The following is a 26,351-nucleotide window of genomic DNA, read 5'->3' as shown; positions in this document are numbered from 1 at the left end:
TGCCAGCTGCAGGTAGCGTGGTAGTGGTGGTGCCGGCTGTAGGTTGCGTGGTAGCGGTGGTGCAGGTTGTGTGGTAGCGGTGGTGCCAGCTGCAGGTAGCGTGGTAGCGGTGGTGCAGGTTGTGTGGTAGCGGTGGTGCCAGCTGCAGGTAGCGTGGTAGCGGTGGTGCCGGCTGTAGGTTGCGTGGTAGCAGTGGTGTAGGTTGTGTGGTAGCGGTGGTGCCAGCTGCAGGTAGCGGTGGTGCAGGTTGTGTGGTAGCGGTGGTGCCAGCTGCAGGTAGCGTGGTAGCGGTGGTGCCGGCTGCAGGTTGCGTGGTAGCGGTGGTGCAGGTTGTGTGGTAGCGGTGGTGCCGGCTGCAGGTAGCATGGTAGCGGTGGTGCCGGCTGTATTTGTTAGCATTTGGGCAAAACCATGAGGGTCATTCTGACCCGTTCGCATGCAGCGGTTCTTCGCTGCGGTGCGAACGGGACGGAAATGCACATGCATGGCAGTCGCATTGCGCACGCGGGCAACGATGCCAGCGAGAAAAGTTATTGCAGCGGTGTTCACAAGAAGACGGACAGGCGGGAGGCGCTCCAGGGCGGATACTCACCGTTTTCCAGGTGTGGTGAGTCCAACACAGGCGGATCCAGGCGTTTGGACGGCGAATGTCTGACGTCACAGCCGGGACCTTCATCGCTGGATCCGTTGCACTGGGTAAGTAGCTGCACGGCTAGTCTTGTTTTACTTGAAGCGATCGCAGCCCTGTTATGCTAAAATACACTCCCCCATAAGCGGCGTCAGGTTGATCACACGAGCAGCAAAAAGTTGGTACGTGCGATCAACTCTGAATGACCCCCCATGTGCACTGCAGGGGGGACAGATGTAACATGTGCAGAGAGAGTTAGATTTGGGTGGGGTGTGTTCATACTGAAATCTAAATTGCAGTGTAAAAAGAAAGCAGACAGTATTTACCCTGCACAGAAACAATATAACCCACCCACATCTAACTCTCTCTGCACATGTTACATCTGCCCCACCTGCAGTGCACACTGTTTTGCCCAACTGCTAACAAATTTGCTGCTGCGATCTACTCTGAATTACCCCCTAAGGTCTGTCTTGCATGAAAATCATTGTGTTAATGTGAATTGTATGTAATTAACAATAATACTACAGACGATCCCGTATTACTCCGTGTAACGCTGCTGGAACATTGATCTGTTTCTTGTTCTTGGAATAATATTCTCCATGTTGCAGTTCCACTAGTGTGATCACTATTGTCATTTAAATGTACATGAACCAGTTCTCCTAGCCGGCAGGTATCTCATCTGCTTATGCTGCGCACAGTGAGTATACGGTTTATACCACGTCCCCCCCTACCGTCCTGAGCGCTGACTTACCGCCATGATGCATCCCAAACCTCGCTCTAGTGGTGGGGCCTGACACGTGATGCTCTAGCGGTGGGGCCTGACACGTGATGCTCTGTGGTGCCTTCATAATTGCCTAAATAATGCAGAGTATAAGTAAGACCTTGCACCATCTATCCCAAGCTTGGGCTCTGTATCTGCGTTCATGTAAGGAGACTTTTACCCTCTTAGAACGTGGGAACACATTGCAATGCCGCCTCGCCGGGCGCAGGCGCGCAGTCACAGGTATAATACAAGTGCACTTTAACGTATAAAATGACTGAGCACCTGCCTCCACGCAGCCCCATTCTAATACCACTTTCGGATAGCAAGCCTGTCGATTACCCGGCTCTTCAGTGGCGAGTCGTGTTGCCGGGCTCTGTATGACCCCCCCCCTTTCACACAGACGAGCAAATTACTGGTTCGAGAATTTCCACCCAGTAATTTGCAGATCAACACGGGTATTTTGTCTGTGTGAGAGAGTCAACCCGGGTCCAAATTTCCGCGTCTTCAACCCTGGTAAATTCCAGGGTGGAGGTGTTCCTTAGACTTGCGCCATGTTGGTATGTAGTAATGATTCATTTATCTGTAATTCTGCAGATAATGGCAAATCCCGTAAACCAAGTTAGATGAAGGTTTTTGCTGCGCTAATTATGGCGTTTAGTTACTGTTACTCAGAATACAGGACCTCACGTCAGCATTTAGCGGTGATTGTGGGTGAAAATGCAGAAATAATACCACGCGTTATCTATCTATTGGGCTAGGAAGATAGACAAGAAAAGTCCGACCGTTGTATTAGTGATTGTAATGACCACCTGTCAGTAACGGCATTTGCAGTGCAGAGTAACGGCTTTAGCGCCATCATTATTGCGTCCGCGTAGGATAATGGCGGATGTGGATTTCCTCATGATTGCCCTGATGTCATTAAATCTTTGCTGCCAAAGTTCCTCACATCCATATTATCACAGTTCCCTTATCAGCAATCTAGTTATTATGCTTTAGTCATTGTGACTGTATTTTGCTTGTATTCTAACGTCTCCCTGTTTTTTATATACCCTCTTAGTCTTCCAGGCAGGCATGTGGGATCCCCGGGCTTACCCCTACGGAGGAGAAGTGAGTTGTCTGATGTTAATGATTATTATCACAGATTTGTCAGGCGTAACGGAGGGTTTTCCCAGAACCTATCGTTATGTGATCCGTCATTCTGCAGCGATAGATGTGTGAGGGGGATACCAGGAGGATGCAGCAGTCAAGGCGGGAGATAAGGGAATGGATGAGATGGACAGAAGCGGGGACAGATGTGTGAGGGGGATACCAGGTAGCAGGAGGATGCAGCAGTCAAGGCGGGAGATGAGGGGATGGACAGAAGCTGGGACAGATGTGTGAGGGGGATACCAGGTAGCAGGAGGATGCAGCACTCAAGGCGGGAGATGAGGGAATGGATGAGATGGACAGAAGCGGGATAAATGTGTGTGGGGGATACCAGGTAGCAGGAGGATACAGCAGTGAAGGTTGGAGATGAGGGAATGGATGAGATGGACAGAAGCGGGGACAGATGTGTGAGGGGGATACCAGGTAGCAGGAGGATGCAGCAGTGAAAGCTGGAGATGAGGGAATGGGTGAGATGGACAGAAGCGGGGACAGATGTGTGAGGGGGATACCAGGTAGCAGGAGGATGCAGCAGTGAAAGCTGGAGATGAGGGAATGGATGAGATGGACAGAAGCGGGATAGATGTGTGAGGGGGATACCAGGTAGCAGGAGGATGCAACAGCCTTGGTGGGAGATGAGGGAATTGATGAGATGGACAGAAGCGGGGACAGATGTGTGAGGGGGATACCAGGTAGCAGGAGGATGCAGCAGTGAAAGCTGGAGATGAGGGAATGGATGAGATGGACAGAAGCGGGATAGATGTGTGAGGGGGATACCAGGTAGCAGGAGGATGCAACAGTCTTGGTGGGAGATGAGGGAATGGATGAGATGGACAGAAGCGGGGACAGATGTGTGAGGGGGATACCAGGTAGCAGGAGGTTGCAGCAGTGAAAGCTGGAGATGAGGGAATGGATGAGATGGACAGAAGCGGGGACAGATTTGTGAGGGGGATACCAGGTAGCATGAGGTTGCAGCAGTGAAAGCTGGAGATGAGGGAATGGATGAGATGGATTGAAGCGGGGTAGATGTGTGAGGGGGATACCAGGTAGCAGGAGGATGCAGCAGTCATGGTGGGAGATGAGGGAATGGGTGAGATGGACAGAAGTGGGATAGGTGTGTGAGGGGTATACCAGGTAGCAGGAGGTTGCAGCAGTGAAAGCTGGAGATGAGTTAATGGATGAGATGGACAGAAGCGGGGTAGATGTGTGAGGGGGATACCAGGTAGCAGGAGGTTGCAGCAGTGAAGGCGGGAGATGAGGGAATGGAAGAGATGGACAGAAGCGAGAACAGATGTGTGAGGGGGATACCAGCTAGCAGGAGGATGCAGCAGTCAAGGCGGGAGATGAGGGAATGGATGAGATGGACAGAAGCGAGAACAGATGTGTGAGGGGGATACCAGGTAGCAGGAGGTTGCAGCAGTGAAGGTTGGAGATGAGGGAATGGATAAGATGGACAGAAGCAGGATAAATGTGTGAGGGGGATACCAGCTAGCAGGAGGATGCAGCAGTCAAGGCGGGAGATGAGGGAATGGATGAGATGGACAGAAGCAGGATAGATGTGTGAGGGGGATACCAGGTAACAGGAGGATGCAGCAGTGAAGGCGGGAGATGAGGGACTGGATGAGATGGACAGATGTGTGAGGGGGATACCAGGTAGCAGGAGGTTGCAGCAGTGAAGGTTGGCGATAAGAGAATGGATGAGATGGACAGAAGCGGGTACAGATGTGTGAGGGGGATACCAGGTAGCAGGGGGTTGCAGCACTGAAGGTTGGAGATGAGAGAATGGATGAGATGGACAGAAGCAGGATAGATGTGTGAGGGGGATACCAGGTAGCAGGAGGATGCAGCAGTCAAGGCGGGAGATGAGGGAATGGATGAGATGGACAGAAGTGGGATAGGTGTTTGAGGGGTATACCAGCTAGCAGGAGGATGAAGCAGTCAAGGCGGGAGATGAGGGAATGGATGAGATGGACAGAAGTAGGATAGGTGTGTGAGGGGGATACCAGGTAGCAGGAGGATGCAGCAGTGAAAGCTGGAGATGAGGGAATGGATGAGATGGACAGAAGCGGGGACAGATGTGTGAGGGGGATACCAGCTAGCAGGAGGTTGCAGCAGTGAAAGCTGGAGATGAGGGAATGGATGAGATGGACAGAAGCGGGGACAGATGTGTGAGGGGGATACCAGGTAGCAGGAGGATGCAGCAGTGAAGGCGGGAGATGAGGGAATGGATGAGATGGACAGAAGCGGGACAGATGTGTGAGGGGGATACCAGGTAGCAGGAGGATGCAGCAGTGAAGGCGGGAGATGAGGGAATGGATGAGATGGATTGAAGCGGGGATAGATGTGTGAGGGGGATACCAGGTAGCAGGAGGATGCAGCAGTGAAGGCGGGAGATGAGGGAATGGATGAGATGGACAGAAGCGGGGACAGATGTGTGAGGGGGATACCAGGTAGCAGGAGGATGCAGCAGTGAAAGCTGGAGATGAGTTAATGGATGAGATGGACAGAATTGGGATAGATGTGTGAGAGGGATACCAGGTAGCAGGAGGTTGCAGCAGTCATGGTGGGAGATGAGGGAATGGATGAGATGGATAGAAGTGGGGACAGATGTGTGAGGGGGATACCAGGTAGCAGGAGGTTGCAGCAGTGAAAGCTGGAGATGAGGGAATGAATGAGATGGACAGAAGCGGAGATAGATGTGTGAGGGGGATACCAGGTAGCAGGAGGTTGCAGCAGTGAAGGCGGGAGATAAGGGAATGGATGAGATGGACAGAAGCGGGTACAGATGTGTGAGGGGGATACCAGGTAGCAGGGGGTTGCAGCACTGAAGGTTGGAGATGAGAGAATGGATGAGATGGACAGAAGCAGGATAGATGTGTGAGGGGGATACCAGCTAGCAGGAGGATGCAGCAGTCAAGGCGGGAGATGAGGGAATGGATGAGATGGACAGAAGTAGGATAGGTGTGTGAGGGGGATACCAGGTAGCAGGAGGATGCAGCAGTCAAAGCGGGAGATGAGGGAATGGATGGGATGGACAGAAGCGGAGATAGATGTGTGAGGGGGATACCAGGTAGCAGGAGGATGCAGCAGTGAAAGCTGGAGATGAGGGAATGGATGAGATGGACAGAAGCGGGGACAGATGTGTGAGGGGGATACCAGGTAGCAGGAGGATGCAGCAGTCATGGTGGGAGATGAGGGAATGGCTGAGATGCATAGAAGCGGGATAGATGTGTGAGGGGGATACCAGGTAGCAGGAAGTTGCAGCAGTCAAGGCGGGAGATGAGGGAATGGATGAGATGGACAGAAGCAGGATAGATGTGTGTGTGAGGGGGATACCAGCTAGCAGTAGGATGCAGCAGTGAAGATGGGAGATGAGGGAATGGATGAGATGGACAGAAGCGGGGACAGATGTGTGAGGGGGATACCAGGTAGCAGGAGGATGCAGCAGTGAAGGTTGGAGATGAGGGAATGGATGAGATGGACAGAATTGGGATAGGTGTGTGAGAGGGATACCAGGTAGCAGGAGGTTGCAGCAGTCATGGTGGGAGATGAGGGAATGGATGAGATGGATAGAAGTGGGGACAGATGTGTGAGGGGGATACCAGGTAGCAGGAGGTTGCAGCAGTGAAAGCTGGAGATGAGGGAATGAATGAGATGGACAGAAGCGGAGATATATGTGTGAGGGGGATACCAGGTAGCAGGAGGTTGCAGCAGTGAAGGCGGGAGATAAGGGAATGGATGAAATGGACAGAAGCGGGTACAGATGTGTGAGGGGGATACCAGGTAGCAGGGGGTTGCAGCACTGAAGGTTGGAGATGAGAGAATGGATGAGATGGACAGAAGCAGGATAGATGTGTGAGGGGGATACCAGCTAGCAGGAGGATGCAGCAGTCAAGGCGGGAGATGAGGGAATGGATGAGATGGACAGAAGTGGGATAGGTGTGTGAGGGGTATACCAGCTAGCAGGAGGATGAAGCAGTCAAGGCGGGAGATGAGGGAATGGATGGGATGGACAGAAGCGGGGATAGATGTGTGAGGGGGATACCAGGTAGCAGGAGGATGCAGCAGTGAAGGCGGAAGATGCGGGAATGGATGGGATGGACAGAAGCGGGGACAGATGTGTGAGGGGGATACCAGGAGGATGCTGCAGTGAAGGCGGGAGATGAGGGAATGGATGAGATGGACATAAGCGGGGTAGATGTGTGAGGGGGATACCAGGTAGCAGGAGGTTGCAGCAGTGAAGATGGGAGATGAGGGAATGGATGAGATGTTGCAGTTCCACTAGTGTGATCATGCAGCAGTGAAGATGGGAGATGAGGGAATGGATGAGATGGACAGAAGCGGGGACAGATGTGTGAGGGGGATACCAGGTAGCAGGAGGATGCAGCAGTCATGGTGGGAGATGAGGGAATGGCTGAGATGCATAGAAGCGGGATAGATGTGTGAGGGGGATACCAGGTAGCAGGAAGTTGCAGCAGTCAAGGCGGGAGATGAGGGAATGGATGAGATGGACAGAAGCAGGATAGATGTGTGTGTGAGGGGGATACCAGCTAGCAGGAGGATGCAGCAGTGAAGATGGGAGTTGAGGGAATGGATGAGATGGACAGAAGCGGGGACAGATGTGTGAGGGGGATACCAGGTAGCAGGAGGATGCAGCAGTCATGGTGGGAGATGAGGGAATGGCTGTGATGCATAGAAGCGGGATAGATGTGTGAGGGGGATACCAGGTAGCAGGAGGTTGCAGCAGTCAAGGCGGGAGATGAGGGAATGGATGAGATGGACAGAAGGGGGGACAGATGTGTGAGGGGGATTCCAGGTAGCAGGAGGTTGCAGCAGTCAAGGCGGGAGATGAGGGAATGGATGAGATGGACAGAAGCGGAGATAGATGTGTGAGGGGGATACCAGGTAGCAGGGGGTTGCAGCACTGAAGGTTGGAGATGAGAGAATGGATGAGATGGACAGAAGCAGGATAGGTGTGTGAGGGGTATACCAGCTAGCAGGAGGATGAAGCAGTCAAGGCGGGAGATGAGGGAATGGATGGGATGGACAGAAGCGGAGATAGATGTGTGAGGGGGATACCAGGTAGCAGGAGGATGCAGCAGTGAAGGCGGAAGATGCGGGAATGGATGGGATGGACAGAAGCGGGGACAGATGTGTGAGGGGGATACCAGGAGGATGCTGCAGTGAAGGCGGGAGATGAGGGAATGGATGAGATGGACATAAGCGGGGTAGATGTGTGAGGGGGATACCAGGTAGCAGGAGGTTGCAGCAGTGAAGATGGGAGATGAGGGAATGGATGAGATGTTGCAGTTCCACTAGTGTGATCATGCAGCAGTGAAGATGGGAGATGAGGGAATAGATGAGATGGACAGAAGCGGGGACAGATGTGTGAGGGGGATACCAGGTAGCAGGAGGATGCAGCAGTGAAGGTTGGAGATGAGGGAATAGATGAGATGGACAGAAGCGGAGATAGATGTGTGAGGGGGATACCAGCTAGCAGGAGGATGCAGCAGTGAAGGTGGGAGATGAGGGAATGGATGAGATGGACAGAAGTGAGAACAGATGTGTGAGGGGGATACCAGGTAGCAGGAGGATGCAGCAGTGAAGGCGGGAGATGAGGGAATGGATGGTATGGACAGAAGCGGGATAGATATGTGAGGGGGATACCAGGTAGCAGGAGGTTGCAGCAGTGAAGGTTGGAGATGAGGGAATGGATGAGATGGACAGAAGCTGGATAGATATGTGAGGGGGATACCAGGTAGCAGAAGGTTGCAGCAGTGAAGGTTGGAGATGAGGGAATGGATGGGATGGACAGAAGCTGGGTAGTTGTGTGAGGGGAATGCAGGAGGTAGCAGGATGTGTGAGGTAGCAGGAGGTTGTAGTAGTTCAGTCGGGAGATGATGGAACGGATACATGTTTTTTGTAGCATATTGGGGTAAGGAAAGGATATCTCATATATAAATAAATACAGATTACATTTCAAAAGGAGTTAAACAACTGGATAAAGCAGTTTCTGTTTCGCTTTTACGTATAATATCGCAACCCAGTTTATTGTCCCAAACAGTCTGATTTAGCATATATATATAGGAAATTCTGTAAAACAAGCTCACCTGTGTTACATAGAAGCACACAATAATACCTCCTCTACACAAAGGCTTGTCCATTTCACACTAAGGGAGTATAATTAACATATCACTTTCTACAGTCAGGTCCATAAATATTGGGACATGGACACAATTCTCATATTTTGGGCTCTATACACCACCACAATGGATTTGAAATGAAACAAACAAGATGTGCTTCAACTGCAGACTTTCCGCTTTAATTTGAGGGTATTTACATCCAAATCAGGTGAAAGGTGTAGGAATTACAATGGTTTCTATATGTGCCCCCCACTTTTAAGGGACCAAAAGTAATGGGACAAACTAAACAATCCTAAATCAAACTTTCACTTTTTAATACTTTGTTGCAAATCCTTTGCAGTCAATTACAGCCTGAAGTCTGGAACGCATAGACCTCACCAGACGCTGGGTTTCATCCCTGGTGATGCTCTGCCAGGCCTCTACTGCAAAGGTCTACAGTTCCTGCTTGTTCTTGGGGCATTTTCCCTTCAGTTTTGTCTCCAATTCCAATATATTTTACGTCTGAGATTTCCTAGTGATAAACTTGTGTCTGTTTTATTCTCCAATGTGGATACATTGCGTTTTATACCACCCCTCACCTCGTGCCTCTTCCTTCCAGGGATGGCAACCTGCAGGACATTGTGAACAGCGGGAGTTTGCACGAGTTCCTGGTGAACTTGCACGAGAAGTTTGGGCCTGTAGCTTCCTTCTGGTTTGGTCGGCGACTGGTTGTCAGCCTGGGGTCTCTGGATTTGTTACGTCAACACATCAACCCTAACAGAACGTGTGAGTATATTCCCTTACCTGAACCCTCAGATCAGTGTAATTAGACCAGACAATTGTTGCCATCTTGCTCACTGATCCGGCCGTTGGGTCGTCGTCATATGGTGGATGCGGAGCTGAACGTATTCCCGCTTGCTTAGTGAGCATTGTGTGATTGTACACCGCACATCAGTAGAAAACTGGCGTACGTAAATACGGGTAATGCGTAGTTTACCATTACCGCCACAGAGGCGTTACTCTGGCGTGATTGGGCGTTCTCATCAGTAAGGGCGTGCTCACAAATGCGGGTTTGCAGACACAGACCAGCGGGAATACGCCTTATTATCTTATTCTCTAGTACAGGACAGATGCACGTGCGCAGTGGTGACTAGTAGCAGGCGCCGATGTGGGCGTGCCTCCAGATCCGCATTTCGGTGAGGATACTCCTATTTCTCATGCGCGCTTCCTTTCAGCCCCGTACGCTCGAGTTCCGCCCCTTGCGTGTGGGTTACTAGTTATGAAGATGAGTGAGCGTGGCACCGCGGCATGCTGAGCCGCCGGAACAGCGCTTACGTGGAAAGGTCCGGCTGCTATACTGCAGCTTGGGTGGATGCTCTCCCTTCAGGGCACAATTCCCGTGTGAATTACTAAGCGATTGTGGCCTTATTCTCCTCTTCTAGCGGATCCCTTCCAGATGATGCTGAAATCTCTCTTGGGCTACCAGTCGGGAGTCATTGGTGAAGTGGCGGAGAGTCATCTGCAGAAGAAGCTGTATGAGAATGCCATCAATAGGTCTCTGCAAAGCAACTTCAGCATAATAATAAAGGTAACTCAGAGACGGTTGGGTGCTACGGTGGGGGTGCCGAGAGCCGCAGCTTGTATCAGACAGAGGGCGACTGTTTCTACCCCCTGCTCCCGGTACATATTCACCTCATGCCCCCATATGCCCTTCACTAGGACCAGGATTCATCGTTACTGTCTAGCAGACCTGCCCGTAGGTCTCTGACACGGCTGTCTGTGCATTTACGTGCTCTGTCCTGAGAGAATCCATAGATTAATTCTACAAGCTTTGGTTTTGTAGCTCGCCCCACAATGCCGCGAAGGCTGACGTTAACACCAGATTGAAAACCCAGATTTGTGAATATGGTAATAATGCTCGTATTGACACCAATAAATAACATTATTTTATACATTTTAAGCCGTGATTATAACTTTGTACAGATACGCCCTGCTTGGTGATCTGTTGTAAACCTAATATAATTGCTGGAAGTACAGCCTCTGGCGTGTGAGAGGATTGCTGGAAGTACAGCCTCTGGGCGTGTGCGAGGATTGCTGGAAGTACAGCCTCTGGGCGTGTGAGAGGATTGCTGGAAGTACAGCCTCTGGGCGTGTGAGAGGATTGCTGGAAGTACAGCCTCTGGGCGTGTGCGAGGATTGCTGGAAGTACAGCCTCTGGGCGTGTGAGAGGATTGCTGGAAGTACAGCCTCTGGGCGTGTGCGAGGATTGCTGGAAGTACAGCCTCTGGGCGTGTGCGAGGATTGCTGGAAGTACAGCCTCTGGGCGTGTGAGAGGATTGCTGGAAGTACAGCCTCTGGGCGTGTGAGAGGATTGCTGGAAGTACAGCCTCTGGGCGTGTGCGAGGATTGCTGGAAGTACAGCCTCTGGGCGTGTGAGAGGATTGCTGGAAGTACAGCCTCTGGGCGTGTGCGAGGATTGCTGGAAGTACAGCCTCTGGGCGTGTGCGAGGATTGCTGGAAGTACAGCCTCTGGGCGTGAGAGAGGATTGCTGGAAGTACAGCCTCTGGCGTGTGAGAGGATTGCTGGAAGTACAGCCTCTGGCGTGTGAGAGGATTGCTGGAAGTACAGCCTCTGGGCGTGTGAGAGGATTGCTGGAAGTACAGCCTCTGGCGTGTGAGAGGATTGCTGGAAGTACAGCCTCTGGGCGTGTGAGAGGATTGCTGGAAGTACAGCCTCTGGCGTGTGAGAGAATGGATGTAAGGGGTCTCCATGACACTCATGATCACATGATCTTTTGCAGCTTTCCGAGGAGTTGCTGGCAAAGTGGAGCTCGTACCCTCAGTCTCAGCATGTGCCCCTGTGCCAGCACATGCTAGGCTTTGCCATGAAGTCTGTCACTCAGACAGCAATGGGCAGCAGCTTCGAAGATGATCAGGAGGTTATCCGATTCCGCAAGAACCATGAAGCCGTGAGTACTGGGGGGGAGCGGGCTAGTAACGTACCACAGGGGCACCTGGTCACTCGCCAGCCGTGATTACTGAGCTGAGGAGAACGGGCTAGTGATGTACCACAGGGGCACCTGGTCACTCACCAGCCGTGATTACTGAGCTGAGGAGAACGGGCTAGTGATGTACCACAGGAGCACCCGGTCACTAACCAGCCGTCATTACTGAGCTAAGGGGAAAGGGCTAGTGATGTACCGCAGGAGCACCCGGTCACTCACCAGCCGTGATTACTGAGCTGAGGAGAACGGGCTAGTGATGTATCGCAGGAGCACCTGGTCACTAACCAGCCGTCATTACTGAGCTGAGGGGAGCAGGCTAGTGATGTACCGCAGGAGCACCCGGTCACTCACCAGCCGTGATTACTGAGCTGAGGAGAACGGGCTAGTGATGTATCGCAGGAGCACCCGGTCACTCACCAGCCGTGATTACTAAGCTGAGGGGAATGGGCTAGTGATGTACCGCAGGGGCACCCGGTCACTCACCAGCCGTGATTACTGAGCTGAGGAGAACGGGCTAGTGATATACCGCAGGCGCACCCGGTCACTCACCAGCCGTGATTACTGAGCTGAGGAGAACGGGCTAGTGATGTACCGCAGGAGCACCCGGTCACTCACCAGCCGTGATCACTGAGCTGAGGAGAACGGGCTAGTGATGTATCGCAGGAGCACCCGGTCACTCACCAGCCGTGATCACTGAGCTGAGGAGAACGGGCTAGTGATGTACCGCAGGGGCACCCGGTCACTCACCAGCCGTCATTACTGAGCTGAGGAGAACGGGCTAGTGATGTATCGCAGGAGCACCCGGTCACTAACCAACCGTGATCACTGAGCTGAGGGGAACGGGCTAGTGATGTACCGCAGGGGCACCTGGTCACTAACCAACCGTGATTACTGAGCTGAGGGGAACGGGCTAGTGATATACCGCAGGCGCACCCGGTCACTCTCCAGCCGTGATTACTGAGCTGAGGAGAACGGGCTAGTGATGTATCGCAGGAGCACCCGGTCACTAACCAACCGTGATTACTAAGCTGAGGGGAACGGGCTAGTGATGTACCACAGGAGCACCCGGTCACTAACCAACCGTGATTACTGAGCTGAGGGGAACGGGCTAGTGATATACCGCAGGCGCACCCGGTCACTCTCCAGCCGTGATTACTGAGCTGAGGGGAACGGGCTAGTGATGTACCGCAGGGGCACCTGGTCACTAACCAGCCGTCATCACTGAGCTGAGGGGAACGGGCTAGTGATGTACCGCAGGAGCACCCGGTCACTCACCAGCCGTGATCACTGAGCTGAGGAGAACGGGCTAGTGATGTATCGCAGGAGCACCCGGTCACTCACCAGCCGTGATCACTGAGCTGAGGGGAACGGGCTAGTGATGTACCGCAGGAGCACCCGGTCACTCACCAGCCGTGATTACTGAGCTGAGGGGAACGGGCTAGTGACGTACCGCAGGAGCACCCGGTCACTCACCAGCCGTGATTACTGAGCTGAGGGGAGCGGGCTAGTGACGTACCGCAGGACTTAGGCACATAGAATATGACGCAGATAAGAACCACTTGGCCATCTAGTCTGCCCTCATGTACACAGCGAGATGCTTGTCTCACACACAGGCTTAGCTGCAGGTGGGGAGTGCAGTGCCCTGAGACTCCATCCTATGTACTATATTCTCTCCCCACGTGGAGAATCTGCTAGGGACACCTAGGCTCTGGGTGCTTTGTGTTTCTGACTCCATATTATATCAGTTACACTCTGATCATCTATGAAGGGACCCAAACTGGAGATGGCATGTGGGTTATTTGGTGACACTGGGTGGCTCGATCATGTGGAGATGGTGGCTCTGGCGGAGGTGGCCGATGCACAGGGGGTACATGGCTGACTCGCAGGGGGTACGTGGCACTTAGTGCGTGGCTGACGCACGGGGGGGGTTACGTGGCTGACGCACAGGGGGGGGGGTTAGTGGCTGACGCACAGGGGGGGTACGTGGCTGACATGGAATCTGCAGCTACCTGCATAGTTCTGCTGCGCTGCTTCTCAGGATAGAAAGCTCTTGCAGGTGTGAGGGTTCATGAGTCCATCTTTATTTTAGCCTATTATCCAAGTCGCTACAGTGTAATCAGTGACATGCAGCTGTATATGTACGACATCTGATTGATTAGCCAGAGCTAAGTACATTAGAGATTATGCTGCTCTTTTATCCTCACCGGTTGCTGTTGGTGATGTAGTTGTACGGAGGTAAAGGGGTAATTTTAGTGAATTCTATTCTTGCAGGATCCTCGGTACAAACTGAAATACAGTTCTATAATAATGGAATTTGTGAAAATGAAATATTTAGTTATGCCTATTGCCCCTGGGGTCCGGTGTTCATGTTCCCAGCTTATCTACCATGTCCTACATACATGCCAGCCCCTCTGCCGCACAGTACCACGTGCAGCCTGTGGGTGGCAGCATTGCCTGTCTGTAGGAAGACCAAGGTGACGGGAACAAGACAAGCGCAGCAGATGCCACTGATACTCGTGTGATTTGTTGTTACAGATATGGTCTGAGATCGGGAAGGGTTTCCTCGATGGCTCAATAGAAAGGAGCCCCAGTCGGAAAAAGCAGTATGAAAATGGTGAGGCTTTTTTCAGGTGCACACGCAGCGAAATGCACCAGATCCTTCTGTCGCAGGCCACCATTTACTGCGAGTGCCGTCATGCTTGTCCTTACTATTACACACCTGGAAATGACGTGGCTACGAGGTACATTATAGCCTGCAGCTCATGAACCAGGTCCTCAATATAATATATACATTCAGTTCTCATTCCTTCTGATGGCGCTCCGCTATACACGGCACCACCAGAAGGAAAGAGAACCGTGTGTATGTATCCTACATCACCACCCAGCACTGCATCCTGGTATAGGTCTCCCAGCCCCCCGGCGCAGCACACCACTGGTTAACACCCTTCATGGTCGCCGGAGAGGGCCCTGGCCGCGGCAGCACAATCACATTTAAAAATACAAGTTTCCTCATACCCAGCACAGGGCGCTTAGCACCTATTAAACACGGTGTTTAACCACTTACCTGCCGCGGCTGCCGGTGAGCACTTAGGAGGAGCTGGCTCGAGACTGGGACCTGGCCACACCTACCTACTAGGTTACTCCTTCCCTTGTCCCTGCTCCCACCCCTTCCCTACCTACTAGGTTACTCCTTCCCTTGTCCCTGCTCCCACCCCTTCCCTACCTACTAGGTTACTCTTTCCCTTGTACCTGCACCCACCTCTTCCCTACCTACTAGGTTACTCCTTCCATTGTTCCTGCTCCTACCACCCTTTGCTTACCTACTAGGTTACTCCTTCCCTTGTCTCTGCTCCATCTCCCCTTTCCCCACCTACTAGATTACTCCTTCCGGGTATGGTATGGCTGGCCAGCGGTCAGGAGACCTTCCCTTGTCCCTGCTTCCACCTCTTTCCCTCCTACTAGGTTACTCCTTCCCTTGTCCCTGCTTCCACCTCTTACCCTCCTAGTAGGTTATTCCTTCCCTTATCCCTGCTTCCACCTCTTACCCCCCTAACAGGTTATTCCTTCCCTTATCCCTGCTTCCACCTCTTACCCCCCTAACAGGTTATTCCTTCCCTTGTCCCTGCTTCCACCTCTTTCCCCACCTACTAGGTTACTCTTTCCCTTGTACCTGCACCCACCTCTTCCCTACCTACTAGGTTACTCCTTCCATTGTTCTTGCTCCTACCACCCTTTCCCTACCTACTAGTTTATTCCTTCCCTTGTCTCTGCTCCATCTCCCCTTTCCCCACCTACTAGATTACTCCCGGGTATGGTATGGTATGGTATGGCTGGCCAGCGGTCAGGAGACCTTCCCTTGTCCCTGCTTCCACCTCTTTCCCTCCTACTAGGTTACTCCTTCCCTTGTCCGTGATTCCACCTCTTACCCTCCTAGTAGGTTATTCCTTCCCTTGTCCCTTCTTCCACCTCTTACCCCCCTAACAGGTTATTCCTTCCCTTGTCCCTGCTTCCACCTCTTACCCCCCCTAACAGGTTATTCCTTCCCTTGTCCCTGCTTTCACCTCTTCCCCACCTACTAGGTTACTCCTGCTTCCACCTCTTTCCCCACCTACTAGGTTACTCCCTTCCCTTGTCTCCGTTTCCACCGCTTTCCCTCCTAATAGGTTATTCCTTCCCTTGTCCCTGCTTCCACCTCCTACTAGGTTACTCCTTCCCTTGTCCCTGCTTCCACCTCTTTCCATCCTACTAGGTTACTCCCTTCCCTTGTCCCTGCTTCCACCTCTTACCCTCCTACTAGGTTACTCCTTCCCTTGTCCCTGCTTCCACCTCCTACCCTCCTACTAGGTTACTCCTTCCCTTGTCCCTGCTTCCACCTCTTACCCTCCTACTAGGTTACTCCTTCCCTTGTCCCTGCTTCCACCTCCTACCCTCCTACTAGGTTACTCCTTCCCTTGTCCCTGCTTCCACCTCTTTCCATCCTACTAGGTTACTCCCTTCCCTTGTCTCCGTTTCCACCGCTTTCCCTCCTAATAGGTTATTCCTTCCCTTGTCCCTGCTTCCACTTCTTACCCTCCCAGTAGGTTATTCCTTCCCTTGTCCCTGCTTCCACCTCCTACCTTCCTACTAGGTTATTCCATCCCTTGTCCCTGCTTCCACCTCTTTCCATCCTACTAGGTTACTCCCTTCCCTTGTCTCCGTTTCCACCGCTTTCCCTCCTAATAGGTTATTCCTTCCCTTGTCCCTGCTTCCACTTCTTACCTTCCTACTAGGTTATTCCATCCCTTGTCCCTGCTTCCACCTCCTACCCTCCTACTAGGTTATTCCTTCCCTTGTCCCTGCTTCCACCTCCTACCCTCCTACTAGGTTATTCCTTCCCTTGTCCCTGCTTCCACCTCCTACCCTCCTACTAGGTTATTCCTTCCCTTGTCCCTGCTTCCACCTCTTCCCCCTCCTACTAGGTTACTCCTTCCCTTGTCCCTGCTTCCACCTCTTTCCCTCCTACTAGGTTACTCCCTTCCCTTGTCCCTGCTTCCACCTCTTCCCCCTCCTACTAGGTTACTCCTTCCCTTGTCCCTGCTTCCACCTCTTTCCCTCCTACTAGGTTACTCCCTTCCCTTGTCCCTGCTTCCACCTCTTCCCCCTCCTACTAGGTTACTCCTTCCCTTGTCCCTGCTTCCACCTCTTTCCCTCCTACTAGGTTACTCCCTTCCCTTGTCCCTGCTTCCACCTCTTCCCCCTCCTACTAGGTTACTCCTTCCCTTGTCCCTGCTTCCACCTCTTTCCCCTCCTACTAGGTTACTCCTTCACTTGTCCCCGCTTCTACCTTTTCCCCACCTACTAGGTTACTCCTTCACTTGTCCCTGCTTCCACCTCTTACCTTCCTAATAGGTTACTCCTTCCCTTGTCCCTGCTTCCACCTCCTACCTTCCTACTAGGTTATTCCATCCCTTGTCCCTGCTTCCACCTCCTACCTTCCTACTAGGTTATTCCATCCCTTGTCCCTGCTTCCACCTCCTACCTTCCTACTAGGTTATTCCATCCCTTGTCCCTGCTTCCACCTCTTACCTTCCTACTAGGTTATTCCATCCCTTGTCCCTGCTTCCACCTCTTTCCCTCCTAATAGGTTATTCCTTCCCTTGTCCCTGCTTCCACCTCTTTCCCTTCTAATAGGTTATTCCTTCCCTTGTCCCTGCTTCCACCGCTTTCCCTTCTAATAGGTTATTCCTTGTCCCTGCTTCCACCGCTTTCCCTTCTAATAGGTTATTCCTTGTCCCTGCTTCCACCGCTTTCCCTTCTAATAGGTTATTCCTTGTCCCTGCTTCCACCGCTTTCCCTTCTAATAGGTTATTCCTTGTCCCTGCTTCCACCGCTTTCCCTTCTAATAGGTTATTCCTTCCCTTGTCCCTGCTTCCACCTCCTACCCTCCTACTAGGTTACTCCTTCACTTGTCCCTGCTTCCACCTCTTTCCCTCCTAATAGGTTATTCCTTCCCTTGTCCCTGCTTCCACCTCTTTCCCTCCTAATAGGTTATTCCTTCCCTTGTCCCTGCTTCCACCTCTTTCCCTTCTAATAGGTTATTCCTTCCCTTGTCCCTGCTTCCACCTCTTTCCCTTCTAATAGGTTATTCCTTCCCTTGTCCCTGCTTCCACCTCTTTCCCTTCTAATAGGTTATTCCTTCCCTTGTCCCTGCTTCCACCTCTTTCCCTTCTAATAGGTTATTCCTTCCCTTGTCCCTGCTTCCACCTCTTTCCCTTCTAATAGGTTATTCCTTCTCTTGTCCCTGCTTCCACCGCTTTCCCTTCTAATAGGTTATTCCTTGTCCCTGCTTCCACCGCTTTCCCTTCTAATAGGTTATTCCTTGTCCCTGCTTCCACCGCTTTCCCTCCTAATAGGTTATTCCTTCCCTTGTCCCTGCTTCCACCTCTTACCCTCCTACTAAGTTATTCCTTCCCTTGTCCCTGCTTCCGCCTCCTACCCTCCTAATAGGTTACTCCTTCCCTTGTCCCTGCTTCCACCGCTTTTCCTCCTAATAGGTTATTCCTGCGCCCACAGAGTTACTTTAGCTCCGCTCCTGAGATGCCTCCTCCTCTCGTCTGCATTGTAGAGGTTGGGCTTATTCCCGGTATTATTTTCCCTGAAAGTGTTACATGTATATTTGCATCTGATGTCTCTTTGTATCGCTGCGGTTTCCTATATGATATATGGCGGCATTCAGTACATGGCTTTCCCAGGCAATGTTGCTCTAACACTGAATTTTGTGTCTGTGTTGGTACAATATGCTGCATTGTTTATGTCGCACTCTCTCATGTATCCGTAAATGTACTGCGTAGTACCGCCATTGCTGTAATGCCAGGCCTGTGTTCTAAGCAGAAAGGGAACACAGAGAGATCCTGTCGCTGGACAGAGCGTAACGCAAGTTAATGTGTAATCCTCCTGACATCCCCAAAGGGACGCGCATTAAAACGCGCAGTTCTGGTTATTTTATGTCCGCGCCGATGATGTCCGGAGTAAAATTAACGAGTTTCCTGTTTGTGGTTTAAGCTCTGATGGAGATGGAAACCGTGCTGAAGAAAGCCATCAAGGAGCGCAGGGGGAAGAGCCCCGGACGTCACGTGTTCATGGATTCCTTGCTGCAGGGGAACCTGAGTGACAAGCAGGTGAGTCCGTGACCCACAGGGGGCAGAGGTAAAGGTTCATTATAGGAAACCTACTCACCTGACCTGTGGCGCCAGAAATCCTAGGAATATAGGCCATCAGTCTTCTTCCCATGCGTATACCATCTGTCAGTGCATTGCACAACTATAAGCTTTTATAACACACTGGAAGAGGGCACATGTTACCCAGGTGGGTACGTTGGGCAGACTCGCTCCTCGGGGCTGTAAATGAATGATAGTTATCTATATATGTCCTTTACTGTTACTCCGTGGGGGTTATTCAGGTTTGTTAGCACACCAAAAAAGTTATCAACTGGGCAAAACCATGTGCACTGCAGGTGTGGCAGATGTAACATGTGCAGAGAGAGTTAGATTTGGGTGGGTTATTTTGTTTCTGTGCAGGGTAAATACTGCCTGCTTTATTTTTACACCACAATTTAGATTTCAGCTTGAACACACCCCACCCAAATCTAACTCTCTCTGCACATGTTACATCTGCCCCACCAGCAGTGCACATGGTTTTGCCCAGTTGCTTGATTTTTTTGCTTTACTTACAAACCTGAATATGGCCCAATTTACGGTAAGCCTTTGTTACCCACCGATGGTGACTTTCCGGCGTCTGCTTTGTTGTTATTGAGCTCACTGACTGTATTATATGTAATCAGGGCGCTGTGTTCTCCGCAGGTCCTGGAAGACAGTATGATCTTCTCCCTGGCGGGCTGCGTGATCACCGCTAACCGTGAGTTTCCTCGTGTTACTGACTCCTCTGTATGGACTTTGTCTTCTGTAAATAACTTGATGCACAAATTCCCGTAGGGGAAGTTCTCTCTTTAATGGAAAGATTCTACATGCCTGGTGTGTAATATTACCCTGGCCTTTCACACCTCACTATTATGCTGCAAAAATAACATGTTTGGTACTTACCTTTAAGTCCATCCGGGGGACACTGATGATAATGGGGCATAGTGAGGGTTAAGGAGCTAGCACTTAATAGGGTAACTTTTTTTTTTTTAAGGTAAATAAGCCCCCATCCAACCCCCAGTTGAAGTGGTTCAGAATCACATCCTTCTCACATGCCCAACCAAATGAGAGAGAGAATAAACGGCAAGCCGGATGGTGCGACATATACCACCCTACAGGTCACCGCAAGGCAGGGGGCGCTGTTCTGCAGCACCTCATAATTTTCTGTTTATACCTCCTGGCCACCCCCATATTCCCTCACGTCCCTGAGCCCCCTCAGTCACACGCCCCTCTGTGTGAGGCACACGTTTCACAATGAAGGAGGATGTGGACGGGAGGTCTAAGAAATGTGTGATGTAAAATAAAGGATAATGTAAATAAATGACCGAGAGCTCTAAAATGAATGGCTTAAATGATGGTATAAGAGGAGCACACCACTGGTTAACACCCTTCATGGTCGCCGTAGAGGGCCCTGGCCGCGGCAGCACAATCACATTTAAAAATACAAGTTTCCTCATACCCAGCACTAGCGCCGGTAACCGTTTTACACAGGGCGCTTAGCACCTATTAAACACGGTGTTTAACCACTTACGTGCCGCGGCTGCCGGTGAGCACTTAGGAGGAGCTGGCTCGAGACTGGGACCTGACCACACCTACCTACTAGGTTACGGCTTCCCTTGTCCTTGGTCCGGGGGTGAGGGTTCAGAGGCGCTGGGCCGGGGGGAGTGAGGGCGCAGAGGCGCTGGTCTGGGGATAAGGGTGCAGAGGTGCTGGTTGCAGTAGCAAAGGTGCTGGTCCCGGGGTGAGGGTGCAGAGGCGCTGGTTGCAGTAGCAAAGGCGCTGGTCCGGGGGTGAGGGTGTAGAGGCGCTGGTCCGGGGGTGAGGGTGTAGAGGCGCTGGTCCGGGGGTGAGGGTGTAGAGGCGCTGGTCCGGGGGTGAGGGTGTAGAGGCGCTGGTCCGGGGGTGAGGGTGCAGAGGCGCTGGTCCGGGGGTGAGGGTGCAGAGGCGCTGGTCCGGGGGTGAGGGTGTAGAGGCGCTGGTCCGGGGGTGAGGGTGTAGAGGCGCTGGTCCGGGGGTGAGGGTGCAGAGGCGCTGGTCCGGGGGTGAGGGTGCAGAGGCGCTGGTCCGGGGGTGAGGGTGCAGAGGCGCTGGTCCGGGGGTGAGGGTGCAGAGGCGCTGGTCCGGGGGTGAGGGTGTAGAGGCGCTGGTCCGGGGGTGAGGGTGTAGAGGCGCTGGTCCGGGGGTGAGGGTGCAGAGGCGCTGGTCCGGGGATGAGGGTGCAGAGACGCTGCTCCGGGGACAAGGGTGCAGAGGCGCTGGTTGCAGTAGCAAAGGTGCTGGTCCGGGGGGGTGAGGGTGCAGAGGCGCTGGTCCGGGGATAAGGGTGCAGAGGCGCTGGTTGCAGTAGCAAAGGTGCTGGTCCGGGGGGGTGAGGGCGCAGAGGCGCTGGTCCGGGAATAAGGGTGCAGAGGCGCTGGTTGCAGTAGCAAAGGTGCTGGTCCAGGGGGGTGAGGGCGCATAGGCGCTGGTCTGGGGATAAGGGTGCAGAGGCGCTGGTTGCAGTAGCAAAGGTGCTGGTCCGGGGGTGAGGGTGTAGAGGCGCTGGTCCGGGGGTGAGGGTGTAGAGGCGCTGGTCCGGGGGTGAGGGTGTAGTGGCGCTGGTCCGGGGGTGAGGGTGCAGAGGCGCTGGCCCGGGGGTGAGGGTGCAGAGGCGCTGGCCCGGGGGTGAGGGTGCAGAGGCGCTGGCCCGGGGGTGAGGGTGCAGAGGCGCTGGCCCGGGGGTGAGGGTGCAGAGGCGCTGGCCCGGGGGTGAGGGTGCAGAGGCGCTGGCCCGGGGGTGAGGGTGCAGAGGCGCTGGCCCGGGGGTGAGGGTGCAGAGGCGCTGGCCCGGGGATGAGGGTGCAGAGGCGCTGCTCCGGGGACAAGGGTGCAGAGGCGCTGGTTGCAGTAGCAAAGGTGCTGGTCCGGGGGGGTGAGGGTGCAGAGGCGCTGGTCCGGGGATAAGGGTGCAGAGGCGCTGGTTGCAGTAGCAAAGGTGCTGGTCCGGGGGGGTGAGGGCGCAGAGGCGCTGGTCCGGGGATAAGGGTGCAGAGGCGCTGGTTGCAGTAGCAAAGGTGCTGGTCCAGGGGGGTGAGGGCGCATAGGCGCTGGTCCGGGGATAAGGGTGCAGAGGCGCTGGTCCGGGGGTGAGGGTGCAGAGGCGCTGGTCCGGGGGTGAGGGTGCAGAGGCGCTGGTCCGGGGGTGAGGGTGCAGAGGCGCTGGTCCGGGGGTGAGGGTGCAGAGGCGCTGGTCCGGGGGTGAGGGTGCAGAGGCGCTGGTCCGGGGGTGAGGGTGCAGAGGCTCTGGTCCGGGGGTGAGGGTGCAGAGGCGCTGGTCCGGGGGTGAGGGTGCAGAGGTGCTGGTTGCAGTAGCAAAGGTGCAGAGGCGCTGGTTGCAGTAGCAAAGGCGCTGGTCCGGGGGTGAGGGTGTAGAGGCGCTGGTCCGGGGGTGAGGGTGTAGAGGCGCTGGTCCGGGGGTGAGGGTGTAGAGGCGCTGGTCCAGGGGTGAGGGTGCAGAGGCGCTGGTCCGGGGGTGAGGGTGCAGAGGCGCTGGTCCGGGGGTGAGGGTGCAGAGGCGCTGGTCCGGGGGTGATGGTGCAGAGGCGCTGGTCCGGGGGTGAGGGTGTAGAGGCGCTGGTCCGGGGGTGAGGGTGCAGAGGCGCTGGTCCGGGGGTGAGGGTGTAGAGGCGCTGGCCCGGGGGTGAGGGTGTAGAGGCGCTGGCCCGGGGGTGAGGGTGTAGAGGCGCTGGCCCGGGGGTGAGGGTGTAGAGGCGCTGGCCCGGGGGTGAGGGTGTAGAGGCGCTGGCCCGGGGGTGAGGGTGCAGAGGCGCTGGCCCGGGGGTGAGGGTGCAGAGGCCCTGGCCCGGGGGTGAGGGTGCAGAGGCGCTGGCCCGGGGGTGAGGGTGCAGAGGCGCTGGTCCGGGGATGAGGGTGCAGAGACGCTGCTCCGGGGACAAGGGTGCAGAGGCGCTGGTTGCAGTAGCAAAGGTGCTGGTCCGGGGGGGTGAGGGTGCAGAGGCGCTGGTCCGGGGATAAGGGTGCAGAGGCGCTGGTTGCAGTAGCAAAGGTGCTGGTCCGGGGGGGTGAGGGCGCAGAGGCGCTGGTCCGGGAATAAGGGTGCAGAGGCGCTGGTTGCAGTAGCAAAGGTGCTGGTCCAGGGGGGTGAGGGCGCATAGGCGCTGGTCCGGGGATAAGGGTGCAGAGGCGCTGGTTGCAGTAGCAAAGGTGCTGGTCCGGGGGTGAGGGTGTAGAGGCGCTGGTCCGGGGGTGAGGGTGCAGAGGCGCTGGTCCGGGGGTGAGGGTGTAGAGGCGCTGGTCCGGGGGTGAGGGTGTAGAGGCGCTGGTCCGGGGGTGAGGGTGCAGAGGCGCTGGTCCGGGGGTGAGGGTGCAGAGGCGCTGGTCCGGGGGTGAGGGTGCAGAGGCGCTGGTCCGGGGGTGAGGGTGTAGAGGCGCTGTCCCGGGGGTGAGGGTGTAGAGGCGCTGTCCCGGGGGTGAGGGTGTAGAGGCGCTGTCCCGGGGGTGAGGGTGCAGAGGCGCTGGCCCGGGGGTGAGGGTGCAGAGGCGCTGGCCCGGGGGTGAGGGTGCAGAGGCGCTGGCCCGGGGGTGAGGGTGCAGAGGCGCTGGTCCGGGGATAAGGGTGCAGAGGCGCTGCTCCGGGGACAAGGGTGCAGAGGCGCTGGTTGCAGTAGCAAAGGTGCTGGTCCGGGGGGGTGAGGGTGCAGAGGCGCTGGTCCGGGGATAAGGGTGCAGAGGCGCTGGTTGCAGTAGTAAAGGTGCTGGTCCAGGGGGGTGAGGGCGCATAGGCGCTGGTCCGGGGATAAGGGTGCAGAGGCGCTGGTTGCAGTAGCAAAGGTGCTGGTCCAGGGGGGTGAGGGCGCATAGGCGCTGGTCCGGGGATAAGGGTGCAGAGGCGCTGGTTGCAGTAGCAAAGGTGCTGGTCCGGGGGTGAGGGTGTAGAGGCGCTGGTCCGGGGGTGAGGGTGCAGAGGCGCTGGTCCGGGGGTGAGGGTGCAGAGGCGCTGGTCCGGGGGTGAGGGTGCAGAGGCGCTGGTCCGGGGGTGAGGGTGCAGAGGCGCTGGTCCGGGGGTGAGGGTGCAGAGGCACTGGTTGCAGTAGCAAAGGTGCAGAGGCGCTGGTTGCAGTAGCAAAGGTGCTGGTCCGGGGGTGAGGGTGTAGAGGCGCTGGTCCGGGGGTGAGGGTGTAGAGGCGCTGGTCCGGGGGTGAGGGTGTAGAGGCGCTGGTCCGGGGGTGAGGGTGCAGAGGCGCTGGTTGCAGTAGCAAAGGCGCTGGTCCGGGGGTGAGGGTGTAGAGGCGCTGGTCCGGGGGTGAGGGTGTAGAGGCGCTGGTCCGGGGGTGAGGGTGTAGAGGCGCTGGTCCGGGGGTGAGGGTGTAGAGGCGCTGGTCCGGGGGTGAGGGTGCAGAGGCCGGTAGCAGAGGCGCTGGTCTGGGGGTGAGGGTGTAGAGGCGCTGGTCCGGGGGTGAGGGTGCAGATCTGGAGAGCAGTGGTGCTGGGGGGGGGCACTGGTGGGCATGGGGGAGCTTGCACAGTCACCGCTGTAGGATGATGGTGGGATCCAGCTTGTGTAGAGCGCTATATAGCTGGTTAATGAAGCTACTGTAGAGTCTGTGGTAAGTGGCCGCACACTGGCTGGATTCTCCGTGTGACTGCTGTCCAGCTCTGGCTGCAGAATGTGCCCGGCTCCCAGCATTACCTGACTGCTTGCCCGCCTCTCACCTGCGCAGGTTATCGCGTCGTAGCCCATTGTAGCTTAGCATTAAATGAATATTATCCTCCATTATTCTATGTAAAGCGCAAGTCATTTCCTACTTTCATTATTGGCTGCTTTAAATATTTTATCTCTATATATTTTACCTTGCGTTAGTTATGCTCACTTGGCGGCAAAGGTGCATTGTGTGGACTTATTTGCGTTGTTGAGGCCTCGTTATGAGTCCCCACGTGTAAACGGAGCTGCCTGTGATTCAGTCGGCCATGTTTCTGTAAAGCCTCGCTATAACCTGCCCCCAGCCTGATGAGACCACTGCCCCGAGTCTGTGCCACAAAGATCCCGGGTGTTGGAGGTGGTAGCCCCGGCGTAATGAGGCCAAGGTTTGGTGACGTGGTAGGCCCGGCATAATGAGGCCACGGTTTGGTGACATGGTAGGCCCGGCATAATGAGGCCACGGTTTGGTGACATGGTAGGCCCGGCATAATGAGGCCACGGTTTGGTGACATGGTAGGCCCTGCGTAATGAAGCCATGGTTTGGTGACGTGGTAGGCCCGGCGTAATGATGCACGGTTTGGTGACGTGGTAGGCCCTGCGTAATGAAGCCACGGTTTGGTGACGTAGGCCTGGCGTAATGAGGCCACGGTTTGGTGACATGGTAGGCCCTGCATAATGAAGCCACGGTTTGGTGACGTGTTAGGCCCGGCGTAATGAGGCCACGGTTTGGTGACATGGTAGGCCCTGCATAATGAAGCCACGGTTTGGTGACGTGTTAGGCCCGGCGTAATGAGGCCACGGTTTGGTGACGTGTTAGGCCCGGCGTAATGAAGCCACTGTTTGGTGACGTGGTAGGCCCTGCGTAATGACGCCACGGTTTGTCTCTCTCTTGCAGTGTGCACGTGGGCCATCTATTTCCTTACAACTGCTGAAGGCATACAGGAGAAGTTCCACAAGGAGGTGACCTCGGTCCTGGGTAAAGGACCAATCACAATGGAGAAGTTGGAACAGCTCAGGTTGGTCCTTGCAGTGATACCTATGATATGTTAGTGTGGGTAAATTGCACCGCAGTTCTGTTGGTGATAGACCCCTCATTGTCCGCCCCCGTTGTGGTAACTGTTATTTAGGATGTCTGATCCAGCCGTGTGCTTCTCATGTCCTCTTCTCGCAACAGCTACGGACGTCAGATACTGTGTGAGACGGTCAGGACCGCCAGCCTCACCCCCATTGCTGCCCGCCTGCAGGAGCTGGAAGGGAGAATAGAGCAACACCTCATTCCTAAAGAGGTAGTGTAGCCGGAAGACATTGGGCTGTATATTATATGCAGGTAAGCAGATGGTTTGTTACTGTAACTGCCATCTGCCGCCTTATACCCTGGCATGTGTGCCGTATGTACTTTGCCCATGCCCGGTGCAAGGCTACGTGGCCAGCGCCTTATTGTGGGTACACGGGGATTAATCTGACTGTAAGATACAAGGAGCAGAGTTTAGTGTTCATTCTAGCACCCTGCACCTTTTCAAAGCATGTGCAGTTCCTCTTTCCTGCCTGGGGTGTCACCCTCTTCCCTGGTAATTCTCAGCACACTGGGGTATATGGGGGTCATTCCGAGTTGTTCGCTCGCTAGCTGCTTTTAGCAGCATTGCACACGCTAGGCCGCCGCCCTCTGGGAGTGTATCTTAGCTTAGCAGAAGTGCGAATGAAAGATTAGCAGAACTGCTACTAAATAATTCCTTGCAGTTTCTGAGTAGCTCCAGACCTACTCACAGATTGCGATCACCTCAGTCCGTTTAGTTCCTGGTTTGACGTCACAAACACGC

General features: G+C 54.5%; 1 protein-coding gene across 2 annotated transcripts in view; it reads left to right on the top strand.

Moving 5' to 3' along the window:
- Positions 1 to 26,351, top strand: part of LOC134944080 (cytochrome P450 20A1) — a 43,887-nt gene that overhangs the window by 1,747 nt on the left and 15,789 nt on the right. For both annotated transcript variants that reach the window (XM_063932648.1, XM_063932649.1), the window contains exons 2-10: positions 2,449 to 2,498; positions 9,276 to 9,442; positions 10,099 to 10,244; positions 11,458 to 11,625; positions 14,197 to 14,275; positions 18,703 to 18,818; positions 19,500 to 19,554; positions 25,430 to 25,550; positions 25,709 to 25,820. In XM_063932648.1, the coding sequence (XP_063788718.1) occupies positions 2,449 to 2,498; positions 9,276 to 9,442; positions 10,099 to 10,244; positions 11,458 to 11,625; positions 14,197 to 14,275; positions 18,703 to 18,818; positions 19,500 to 19,554; positions 25,430 to 25,550; positions 25,709 to 25,820 (1,014 nt within the window). The remainder of the gene's footprint in view (positions 1 to 2,448; positions 2,499 to 9,275; positions 9,443 to 10,098; positions 10,245 to 11,457; positions 11,626 to 14,196; positions 14,276 to 18,702; positions 18,819 to 19,499; positions 19,555 to 25,429; positions 25,551 to 25,708; positions 25,821 to 26,351) is intronic.

This window comes from Pseudophryne corroboree, chromosome 7, assembly GCF_028390025.1.
Source record: "Pseudophryne corroboree isolate aPseCor3 chromosome 7, aPseCor3.hap2, whole genome shotgun sequence".
Lineage (NCBI taxonomy): Eukaryota > Metazoa > Chordata > Amphibia > Anura > Myobatrachidae > Pseudophryne > Pseudophryne corroboree.
This window is presented reverse-complemented; position numbering and strand designations above follow the sequence as displayed.